General features: G+C 38.1%; 1 protein-coding gene and 1 pseudogene across 3 annotated transcripts; one reads left to right on the top strand and one right to left on the bottom strand.

Moving 5' to 3' along the window:
- Positions 1-440: 440 nt before the first annotated feature.
- Positions 441-1752, bottom strand: LOC112174088 (annotated as a pseudogene).
- A 3636-nt stretch (positions 1753-5388) lies between these two features.
- Positions 5389-10825, top strand: LOC112173233 (nucleobase-ascorbate transporter 4). 3 transcript variants are annotated; one of them, XM_040509285.1, is made up of 14 exons: positions 5389-5690; positions 6599-6696; positions 6854-6967; positions 7112-7212; positions 7312-7387; positions 7595-7654; positions 7809-7990; positions 8543-8639; positions 8957-9043; positions 9136-9194; positions 9598-9689; positions 9864-9941; positions 10093-10253; positions 10373-10825. In XM_040509285.1, exons 1-14 carry the CDS (start codon positions 5597-5599, stop codon positions 10589-10591), a joined length of 1518 nt encoding a protein of 505 aa, XP_040365219.1. In that variant the 5' UTR covers positions 5389-5596; the 3' UTR covers positions 10592-10825. The 3 variants fall into 3 exon arrangements, with proteins under 3 accessions (XP_040365219.1, XP_024166591.1, XP_040365220.1); XM_024310823.2 differs by having other exon boundaries at positions 5391-5690; positions 6791-6967; XM_040509286.1 differs by lacking the exon at positions 5389-5690 and adding an exon at positions 5932-6035 and having other exon boundaries at positions 6791-6967.
- The last annotated feature ends 1456 nt before the right edge of the window (positions 10826-12281 follow it).

Below are 12281 nucleotides of genomic sequence, written 5' to 3'. Positions count from 1 at the left end.
ACCTGCTGGGTCCCGTACCCCACTCAAGTTTTCTGTAACAAAATAATATTAATATATATATATATATATTAATATTATACTAGAATAAAATTTTGCTATATATTTTTGGGAGCTAAAATTTGCACTCCTACTTTTACATTCTGCACTCCTCTTGTATTGTTTTTACCAAATCACTCTTATACTTATTTGTCTCATCCTCTCTCTTCCACGGCCTAATACAAAAAGTAAAACTAAGACTCTCCCCCCGATCCAAATCTCAGACTTAATTGTAGTTCTCGCTGATTGGCGCGTCTTTTGCAGGCGGAACAGCGAAGCCAGACTAGATTGCTACCGGTGTCGGCGACGAGGAGGAGTGTCGAGGCGGAGGTCGACGAAGTACTGGCCGGAGGCGCTGGAGACGACATGGGAGGTGGCGGCGGTTGTGGAGGAGAGATAGGTTGTGGGTGTCGAAAGAGAGAGCTCGAGAGGGTGTAGGGAATGGGTCTCAATTATATAAGCCCAGTCGGTGTTTGATTATGTGTTTGTCCATCTAGGTTTCAATCTGATGTGAAGATATAATCTCCAATTTCAATTGTACTGTAAACAAATCACTAAATCAGTATATTGGTTTATACAATCTTATTTGACCACTTCCCTTAGCCCAGGTTCACCAAAGATAATGGAAGAAGGGAACATACAGAGAGAGAGGATCAAATCGTACATAGAGAGAGGGAGACTGGGTCACTGGGAGAGCAATATTTTTTTGATTCACAAAACTGGAGTATTCATATAAACTCAAACTCCAGAAGCCCTGATAAGAAAACAACATAATTCTTCAAGAAAACGATATACAGTTACTAATGTTCTAATCACTTGAATATCCATTGTCCTTATCTTCATGTTGTGTCACAACTTTCTCTGTGAACCTCTTGCGAACTCCCTCAATCACAGCATCCCTTGATCAACCATTAACACTCTGCCCATCATTAAGTACAGGATCTGATTGACAGAGAACTAATGACACACCTTCAGGTGTGCACCTCCGACCAAAGCTGCACAACCCAACGTGATTGGCTTTGACAGCGCCACTGTTGTACACTAAAAGAGTGGGAAGATTACGATCCGGGTAGTTAGGAATGCAGTCTGTTGATATTATTTTCACAAATTTGGTTGCCGGGTACTTAATTGCCAAATCTTCCAGAAACTGCATCAACAATCCACGCTATGCAATTACTTCTTTGTAGAGAATCACCACCACCCAAATGTCAGGTGGAGCTTGAGAAACCTCACGCAAAAAATCTGATCTGGAAATTAGAACCACTGATCCAAACCTTGCAACCTTCGCTGCTTCTCTCAATTTAGACAACCTCTTCCTCCTGTATTCCTCGAGGAAGCGATCATCGTCGAGATCGGGATTGTCTTTGAGGTCCTGCTCGGTCTTGTCATCGATCTAAGACTTGTCTTTAGGAAGAGAGGCTTCGTCCTAGGCCGGAGTGAAGGGAGGAGGCTTAAACGCCAGTTTCTTCAGCGGAAGATTGTCGAGCTTTGCCTGAATATCGTCCCACTGCGTGGAGGCTCCATCCAAATCCTTGTAGATATAGTGATAGTCCCCCATTCTCTCTCTCTCTCTCTCTCTCCCCTCTCTCTCCAAATACCACAAAGATCTTCGAAAGGCTTTGTTTGACTGGGAGAGCAATATCAGTTTGCTTTCGATAGAGAGATTAAAGGTAATTTGGGAATGCAAATAAAAGTTAGAGAAGAAATATTATAAAAAAATCAAAGGGGAGTGCCAATTTCACTCCCCATATTTTTATATTGATTTATCAACTTGACTAACGATGATGGACCATCTTCAAAGTACTTCACATGCTCCTTTTTTTTTTTTTTTTTTTGTCTGGGAGTGTTTGAGCAGACATGCTCGGTGCTCCCAACCTTGATAATTAAATATCATATAATATTTTCCTTTTCCAAATCTTTTGACATCCAATATATAACCCATTCTATATTAATGATTTTTATTTCTTTCTTATTTACATATTTTCAAGTCTAATAAAGAAACGATTAAGAAAATATTTTATTACATCAATATCAATAACATGTGTGTCTATCTGTGTGTGTGTTTTGTTAAGTAATGATTCTCATCTAATTGTTTTGTGACATTGATATTGATTTTACCAGTTGTGACTGTAAGTGTAGAGAGCATATTTTTTGTTATGAACATTGTGAAGACTCATTTCCTAAATCGAATGGGAGATGAGTTTATGAATGATAGCTTGATTTCATATATTGAGAAATACATTTTTACTAGTATATATAGATGATGAGACTATCATGCAACGATTTCAAAAAATGATTTCAATGATATGCTCTGCTACTGTTCAGTAATATGATCTACAATTTGGTTCAATAATATGATCGACTACTATCAATGATATGATCTGCTACTGTTCAAATTGAATTGATCTATCATTCATGGATTGACAGATCTAATTGCTCCTGCTGTTGCTATTGCTCCTGCTACCACTCCAGCTCCTGCTACTGCTACTGTTACTACTCCTGCTACTGCAAATGAAGCTGCTATTGAACCAAGGACACGTTTAGCAATAAAGAAGAAAAAAAAGTTTGACGAAGAGTTCTAAGATTCTCTCTCTTAGTAACCTGTAAAAGGAAGAGTTTTTTTTTTTTTTTTTTGCTTTTGAGAAGTATCATAATGGTATTATTCTCAGGAAAAGAAAAAGTAACATAAAAGAATTATTCTCAAAAAAAAAAAAAAAAAAGTAACATAAAAAAAAAAGTCAGAAGAAGTAGTGAAGAGTAAAAAAGTAAATTAACTCATGACATGTGGCAAGTGGAGAACAAATTATCCTTATTTGTAAAATTTAGTTCTTATAAAGGGATAAGAAGTCAAAAAAAGTAGTTAAAAAAAAATAAATTAACTCATGACATATGACAAGTAGAGAGCAGATTGTCCTTATTTGTAAGATTTAGTCTTTATATGTTTAATTCAATCTTTAAAGGATGTATAATAATTTATCAATAACTTATATGTAATTTGTTATTAAATTAATATGAGCCTAGAGCAAGAAACTATGAAGGGAACCACCACAGGTGGTCGAGTTGTTAAGAGCCTCCAGGTGTGGAACCCCGACACCCGGGTTCGAATCCCGCCGACGCTTATTGGGATTTATATATTCTTGGTGGCCAGGGGGGAGGAAGTCTTCTGACAAGATCCCCCCGAGTACGGATTAGTCTCTGGGCCTAAGAAGCCTTTGAGGATACCGTGTGATTGACAAATAAAAAAAAAAAATTAAAAAAAAACTGTGAAGGGATTATATGCACATTAGATGTTCGTTTCATCCACATCCATAGTAGAATGACTAGCTATTTACCCATATAATGTGACACACTAGGCAGGTATTTCAATAGTTGAATGACTTAATTAGATCAACCGCTAATTTAAATTCTAAAATCCATAAATATTACAAATGAACATGTATATTTTTTTTATATTTTGAATGAAATTTCATTAAACGGAAGGAAAGCAATTATCGATCGACTACTTATAAGACAAGTCGGACAAAAAGATATGTTCATATCTTCCTAAAAGAGCTACAAAATCTCTGATACACCATGAGACTAGAAAGGTCACAATCCAGAACACGGAGACCCTAAATCCATGAACATGTATATTAAGTTCTCTGGTAGTTATAAAATTTCCATAGTTTTCTTACCCTACTGGACAGCTTACCAAAGTTAAACCGAACCAAGGAAAGGAGTACTGGTTGGCACAACCTATTTTGACTGTGGTCCTGTTACTTGCTCATTGCACAAATCAAGGTTTCAGATTTTCAACCACTTTTACAGTCAATATGGAGTCAGCTTCATCATACTCTTACAGAAAGACCAGTCAGCAACTCAGTACTATTGTACCCTTTGTCAAACCAACCAAGAATTAGTAGAGCACCTGTAGCAAGTATTGCCTAATCGGCAATTGCACCAAATCAACTAGAGAATTAATAATTTGCATGCATCTTTAGCATATACTCAATTAAGGGTACGTGGTCCTCTAGTCTCTACTCTCTACTCTCTACTCTCTACCATACCCATAGTTCCTATGTTGTGGTTTTCCTAATACTTTTTCTGTATACCCATATAATCAGGTGAGAGGGGCCATTCTAATCCGAGGTTTTGAGGATGTGTTTAATGCAATTTTACCAAGATAAACAAATTAAATAAGGTCCAGTTACAAGTCTGCACTATAAGACATACATTATCACAGTGAAGGACTCTGTTTGTTGGCCTGTTGGGTTTTATGAGAAAATAAGAAGTGAAATCGCTTTGAAGATTTGATACTCTTTCTGACTTCTCCATATGTTGCTGCTGCTATTCAACCCTGCTGCAGCCGGCTTTGCCTGCGCTATCAAACCTGTCACTGAATGAGTACAATGAAGTTTTATTGCTCTCCATAGTCGTCCACCACATTATTACTCCAACTTAAAAAGAGACCTATTGTGATTCTGGTTTGTCACCTTCACAACAGAAAACCCATAATGAGAATCATGAAAATAGTCTCCATTATTTATGTAAATAAATCAGTTAATTATTAATACGTTTATTCAAATTGAGCCATACTTAAGTACTAGTATTAGTCTAATTATACTGATTGCATCAAACTCTAATGCAAGATAATGTCTAATGTTCCTAGTTAAATGCACCATTTAATCATGGATTTTTCTAAAACGTACATAAACTTTGAGTCACTTGTTTTTTCTCCCAAATGCATACCCAAAAGATGTCACGAATTTACCACTCTTGGCACCTCAGAACTCCTAACAATGCATAATTTATTATCCACGGTGTTATAATCTTTACTATTATAAAACGTAGCTATTTAGTTGTTACGTTTCTTTGAAATTGCCAAAAAAGTTTTAAGAGAACCGAAAGCTCTTTGGTGGATTTGGAGTATTCCTAATTTCCTAAGATTAATGCACAAAAATAACGAGGAATGAGCTCAAGAATTACTAAAAAAAGACGTTTAAGGGCAGGAAGAAATAATTATACAGAAACACCTCAGAAAGTGCTTCTAAATACATTTTCAACAAAGCAATTGTATTTTCCAAACCAGTTGTATATGTGGTTTTGACTAAAAACACTTCTACCAAAAGTATCTATTACTATTGTAAACTCAAATGGGCATTATGGTAGGTAAATTAGAGGATCTCAAAGAAGACAAAAAGTGGAAAAACAGAGACGAGAGTTGAGAAAATTAAGACCTATGTGTTGCAGAACATACGTTTTGTATGTTGTTGGTAAAGGCCAAGAATTTGAGGCAGTGAAGCCGTGAAGGAGAAGTAAATGGGGGTAGCTTGGTCATAGCATTTTGTTGAATCATAGTCAGAACGCTGCTGCCTAAACCCCCCCCTAATTCCTCTATCTTTCTCTGGTCAATATTTTCATAACACATCTGTATATAGATAGTCACACCAGTTCGTACCACTCTCTCTACTCATTTCAAAGTGTGTGTGATAATAAGAGCCAGAGCCACAGAGCCTCAGAGACAGAAATTCATTTCAAAGAGCTCTGTTTTTGTTTGTTTGTTTGTTTGTTCTCTGCGGCAATGGCGGCACAGAAAGCCGATGACTTCCAGCCACATCCGGTGAAGGAGCAGCTTCCCGGCATCGACTTCTGCATGACCTCCTCTCCTCCTTGGCGTAACTCTATCTCTCTCTCCCTCACTCACTCCTCTTCACACACAAAACAACACTACCCTGTTTTTCTGACAATGTACTTGTGCTGGCTTTTCCCTTTATTTTTTTGTGTCATCCAAGTTCTTTCTGTGGTAACAAAGGAAAATGGGTTTTATAAAAGGTTTCAGTTTGGGTCATAGCTCTGCCTCAAAACACAAAGTGGATGTGTATGTGGATGTTGGTTTGTTTATATCACTCTTGGTGGTGCCTTTTCTCTTCTCCAAGGACACAAAAGCCATCAACTTTCTCATCTCTTTTATGTTTTGGGTGCTTTCTTGTGTTTACAAATTTTGTCATTCTGAATTTCAGGTTTTTCCTTACTTTTGGGCCAAATGTATGTGTATGTTGATGAAATTACTTGTGCTGGGTATTCTCCTCTTGTTTGGGTAGTGTCAATTCTGTGTGGTTACCCAGAAAGTGAGTTTTACAAAGGAAAATATGGGTATGAGAGAAAAAAAAGTTGAAACAAAGGGTTGATTGAATCATATATAACATGCAAGTATGCTACTTTTCTTCTTCTCTAAAATCTAAACAGAGAATCCTATCAACTTTTTCATCGCTTCTTGTTTTTTCCTTGTGTCTTCAAAATTTCTGGATGTAATTTTCAGCTCTTCATAGTTTCCGCTTTTCTGTTCTGTTTTACTGCACTTTTCTGGCAAACTAATCAGATGGTGTAACATATTCCGTTTTTATTTATGTTTCTCCAATTTTATCTTACTTTTACTAGTCTCCCCTGCATTTCATTCTCGGTTTCTTTTTTCACTTTTCAACTTCTACTAGATTCTTTTCTTGCAAAGAAATGGAGATTAGTGTTCGTTCAATTTGATCTTCATCATTTTCTATATTGCTTATAAATTGTTGATTGAATGCAGCTGAAGCCATACTTCTGGGATTTCAGAACTTTCTTGTTATGTTGGGCACCACTGTGTTCATCCCCACCGTGCTTGTCCCTATAATGGGTGGTGGTGATGTAAGCCCTGCAAAACTTCTGCACAATCTTTTTCAGTTCTCATTAAACTTTGCACTCTTTTTGTTCAGACATTCTTTAATCTTTATCTTAATAGGTAGAGAAGGCAGAAGTGATTGATACTCTGCTCTTTGTCGCTGGCATTAATACACTGTTACAGACTTGGTTTGGGACTCGTATCCCTGTGGTGATGGGGGCTTCATACGCTTTCATCATCCCTGCTCTCTCCATTGCTCATTCCAGGAGGTTCAGTGTATTCATAGACCCCCACCAGGTTGGTCTAGCCCAATTTATCACTTTCCTATCTCCTAGATCTCACACTGTTGGACTCTTGGACATAATGTGTGTTTACATGGAAGTGTTATATGATTATGTTTGCACTAACTTTCTCTGTTGTGTTCTTTGATTTTGTTTTTAGAGGTTCAGAGAAACTATGAAAGCAATACAAGGAGCGCTCATAATTGCATCATTCTTGCAAATGATCCTTGGCTTTTTGGGATTTGTGAGAATTTTTGGGAGGTGGGTTGAAGCAATAAAGCCAATTGGAATCTGATAATGTGCTCCGTAGTTATTACTTTGTTTAGGGAAGAACTTGACTATTGACATGGTTTGGTGCAGGTATCTTAGTCCTCTCTCTTCTGTTCCTCTAGTGACTCTTACTGGACTGGGGTTCTTTGTACTTGGTTTTCCTTGGGTAAGTATGCTGAATGTTCCATTGTGTTATACTGTTATTGATCAGTTGACAAACAGACATTAAGCTACAACCAAGAGAAGTAGAAAAAAAAAAAAAAAGACTTTTTGTCTTTCTTTTCAGTGTGAATGCATGGCTTCCGGCCTTCCGCTATGTAGGTATTACATTGTTTTGATCATGACACTTTGTTTTTGTGCTTGATGGTTGCAGTTGGCAAATTGTGTTGAAGTTGGATTACCGGCCTTAGTTATATTGCTTCTTCTATCACAGGTGTGTGACATGCTGAATCAATATTTTCTTTCAGTCAAATTGAATTACGTTTTTAATTTCTTATGTAGCTGTTTTATGGTAGAATATAACATAATATCCTTTAGTATTTGCATAATTTGAGGTTTATTCTAATGTTTAAAAATTGATACTGCAGTATGCCTCCACAATGAAGTTAAAGATACCAATATTTGTTCGATTTGCAGTACTATTCACTGTTGCAATAGTATGGGTGTACGCAGTAATTTTGACTGCAGCTGGTGCTTATGATCATAGATCCCCTAGAACTCAAACTAGCTGCCGCACTGATCGTTCTGGGCTTGTCAGGGCTGCTCCTTGGTAAGCTCAACTTCCAGCTTAATTTCAGTCCAGCATTTGCATTTAATGTCTTAAGAACTTGCATTAACAGTTTCAAGAAATCCTTCATGGGTTACAGGAATGGTCACTCAATCATTTATAGCTTATGTTAATGAATTAGTTGCTGGATACTGAAATGCAGTCATTCTGTAAGAGCATAATTGTCAACAAATTTTCTTCATGCGAAAGAAACACGTGTGCAATGGTATAGATGGTATTACAGGACAACCTGTTTCTATGACCTGGGTTCAATGATAGAGAAGTTACTGAGATTCTGTTAGCGAAAGAAACACAACTAAAGCCTAACCTATCATAGAGATTTGAATACTACAGACTCTTATAAACATTTCTGCCACTCTAATCCTTTAGTTTCGTATTGTGAAGTAAGTTTTGTCCTGGAGCCAAAAGCTCTGGTAGTCTGGTATTGTTCTAACACTGTCATATGAAAATTTCTTAATTTGAAATTTGACTACAGTCTACCAGACAATAATATGACATTCAATTATGATTCTATTTTTGTTCCACCATATGCAGGGTAAGGGTTCCCTATCCATTCCAATGGGGGCGGCCGGATTTTAATGCTGGATATACTCTTGAAATTATGGCTGCTGCTTTTGTTGCCATGATTGAGGTAAAAATTAGGGAGCTGATTCTTATTTAGTTTACTGTGCCATATAACCCAATACAGAGTGAAACTAATATTAAGCATGCAAATGATTATTCTGCAAGTGTAGCTGTTAGCTTGTTGAATGTATGCATCAGGTATATGCATCCCTGTTAATGCATCTTGAGGAATTTAAAAAGAAATTGACTATACTTGTCGTCATGTTTAATGATTTTGTGTTCTCTTATGACTTGAAATGTGCATATGTCTTAAAATTATATAAAATCAGTACTAATTGTGTTTGTTGTCCCTGACATTTCTTTCTTCTTTTCACTTGAGGGCAGTCCATAGGTGTATTCATTGCTGCATCAAGATATGGGAGTGCCACCCCTCCACCACCTTCTGTTCTGAGTCGAGGTATAGGCTGGCAGGTAAAAAGTGGTTACTGACACATCCTTATAATAATAATTTGTGAAGACTCTTTTTAGTGTTGGAAAGCTAATCTTGCTTGTAAATATTTCAGGGCATAAGCACTCTTCTGAATGGCATCTTTGGCTCATTAACTGGCTCAACTGCATCAGTGTAAGCATTTTATTTGTGCAATTCTAACATCATCTGTTGTAGACTTATAGGGAATCTGGTTAATCAATTTGTAAATGGTATCCCTGGCTTACATGTGCATTTCTAATATTGCTAGTACAATAAAATGAAACCTTAACCAAATGTTGTCAGTAGCCACAGAAAGAGGAATGAAGTACAAAGGTGTTGATTTGTTAGCAGTCTGTAAATACAAGGTTGGGTAAATTCCTTTAGAATAGTAAATGAGTCACAATAATTAATCATGTTCAAAGTTCCAAATGGTCATCGAGTTTCTTTGCCCCTAGTTGTAGGCATTACACTGTTTTCTAGTGAAAACACCAGAAAACAAGAAGCCAGTATAAACCTTTGGTAGTGTGAAATTGCTATCTAACTTTATTGTTTTTAGTGAAAATGCAGGTTTGTTGGGATTGACACGTGTTGGAAGTCGAAGAGTGATCCAAATATCAGCAGGCTTTATGTTTTTCTTCTCTGTATTAGGTGTGTGTGGTATATATTGCATGTAGCACCTTAATCTTCCTGATTGTTTCTCTAAAAGAGATGACTGATTTTGCTTAATAAGAATCAAAAGCATGATGCAGCCGGGAGTTTAGAATGTTTGTGACTTTGTTTTATTATGTGATCTAAGTATGTCACTATTTATGTCATTCACAGGAAAGTTTGGGGCTATTCTTGCATCTATACCACTTCCAATTGTGGCAGCTCTGTATTGTGTTCTCTATGCCTATGTTGGTAAGTCTTTCTTTCCTATGTCAGTTATGATCATCAGAATACTTGAACTTCTATTTTTTTAATTTTTTTTGCATGTCTCGAGTACTATAAATAATGTGGATGCTCATTCACATATATCATCTAATTTGAAACTTTGATTGTGGTTGTGCAGTCTCTGCTGGTCTTGGTTTATTGCAGTTCTGCAACCTTAACAGCTTTAGGTCAAAGTTCATCATTGGTTTTTCTCTCTTCATGGGTCTTTCTGTGCCTCAGTACTTTCATGACTACATCTTAACTTCTGGTCATGGCCCTCTCCACACACATCAAATCTGGGTGAGCTTGTTGAATTTCAATTATCTTCAAATTTTTCCTTTTGTAATTGGTGTTTATTTACAGAAAGTTGTTTCCTGCTTACTAACACATGATTGGATATTGATTGTTTCCACCTGCAGTTCAACAACATTGTGCAAGTAATTTTCTCTTCTGCTGCAACTGTAGCAATCATAGTTGCTCTCTTCTTCGACCTCACCATGGGCCGTGGACACAGTTCTACTAGGCGGGACAGTGGCCGACACTGGTGGGGAAAGTTCAGAAAATTTGACACAGATACCAGGAGCGAAGAGTTCTACTCACTTCCATACAACCTTAATAGGCATTTTCCTTCAGTCTGACACCAACAGAGGAAAATTAAATAGTAGAGAAAATAGATATCTATAGGAGCATTTCATATGGGAAACCAACTTGATTCTAAGCTTGTAATTTTGTTGTTATGGTTGACTAATCGATGTTACAAGTTTAGTAATAGCTTGGAAACTATCAATGTACCCGATTTCTCAAGAATTTGATATGTCATGAAGAGAAATATGTGATACTGTTGCAAACCAAAGATTAGTTGTTTTTGGTTTTGGCTTCCCGTACTAAATTACCTCTTGGGGCTATATAGAAAATCACTGATCTGTTCTAGTACATGATAAGTAATCCAATGTATACTCTGCAATAATCCTAGTATCTTACTTATAATATAGATTCACAAGTAGAATAACTTTTCCTAAATGAACTAGGATAATGAACTAAAGCATTTGCTGGGTCCGGTATTAAACTATTTGTGATTTCTGCAGTAGAGACGAGAAAAGTCGGGTGTGGTCAAAAACATTCACAGCGTAGACCCAAACAAGAATGGTAATAACCAATTGAGAACAACAGTGCGAACACAAAGCTACTTTAATGAAACACCCCTAGCTTATGAAGATCCTTAGAGCCTCTGATATGCCAGAAGACAATATCCAAATCGGAAAAGAAGAGGAAACGACGAGACTTGGCTGAGAATACCGAAGAAACCACCGCCAGAGGCTAGGGTTTCACTCGTACGTTTGTATTTGGGTAAATATGTGCCTCAAGTAAAATCAAACATGAATTATATAGCATGAGAGTTCTAAGTGCTGTTACACCTGATTTAGTTATCAACTTATCATGTGTTACTCCCTGTATTAAGGGTTTTGGTAGAACGCACCCCACGCGCGAGCGAAAAAAGAAAAAAACAAAAGGAGAGTTTTCTCTCCCGGCCGTACGCCGGTGGTTCCCCTGCCGCTGCGTTATGGTCCGGGAGGGGAGTTTTGTTTCTACGTACGTAGTGATGGGGGTCCATGGCAGCGGCGAGGCTCTGGGTTGGTGGATGGGTTGTCGGCTCCGGGTGTAGTCGGATCAATCTCGATCTACTACCCCGGTTCATGGAGGTTTTGCGGCGGTGGTGCAGCGACGGATCTTGGGGCTCCAGCGGTGCTCTTTTTCGCCACCATCCCTGTGTGTTGGGCTGTGGCTGTACTGATCTAGATGCGATGGTGCTGATCCCGGAAGGGACCTGTCCGATCTCGTTTTTGGATCTGTGGGGGTTGTCAGCCTAGTGCTGGGGTGGTTTTTTGTGGCGTGTCAGGGCGGGGTTGTGGCGAAGGGTTTCAACGTGATGCTGTTTTGATGCGTGACGATGGCCTGGTGGCATTGGCGTTGTTGGTGGTCGGTGGATCTGTTGGTTGTGCTTGGCCGTGGCTGGGAGTGGTGGTCTTTAGGCTGAGCCTGATTCTTGGGCCTCTCTGTGATGTTTTTGTTTTTGTGTTCTGTTGTTATTTTTTGGTAGTTAGTTTTCGGTGGGTGTTTTGGTAGGAATAAGTCTCTCCTCTTGTGAGCGAGGGTTAGGGTTTTGGGTCTGGTCTGCTGGCGGTGCTTTCTGGCTATCAACGTGACGATGAATCACCCTTACACGTGGTCTGGCTGTTTTGGACACAGTGTCCGAACGGGTGAAAACAGTTCATCGTTTATGTTTCTGGTGAGGTTGTACCGCCATAGTTAGGTTTGGTTAAGGGTTAA

Source organism: Rosa chinensis, chromosome 6 (genome assembly GCF_002994745.2).
Source record: "Rosa chinensis cultivar Old Blush chromosome 6, RchiOBHm-V2, whole genome shotgun sequence".
NCBI lineage: Eukaryota > Viridiplantae > Streptophyta > Magnoliopsida > Rosales > Rosaceae > Rosa > Rosa chinensis.
Note: the sequence above shows the minus strand (reverse complement) of the source record. Positions and strands in the feature narration are given on the sequence as shown.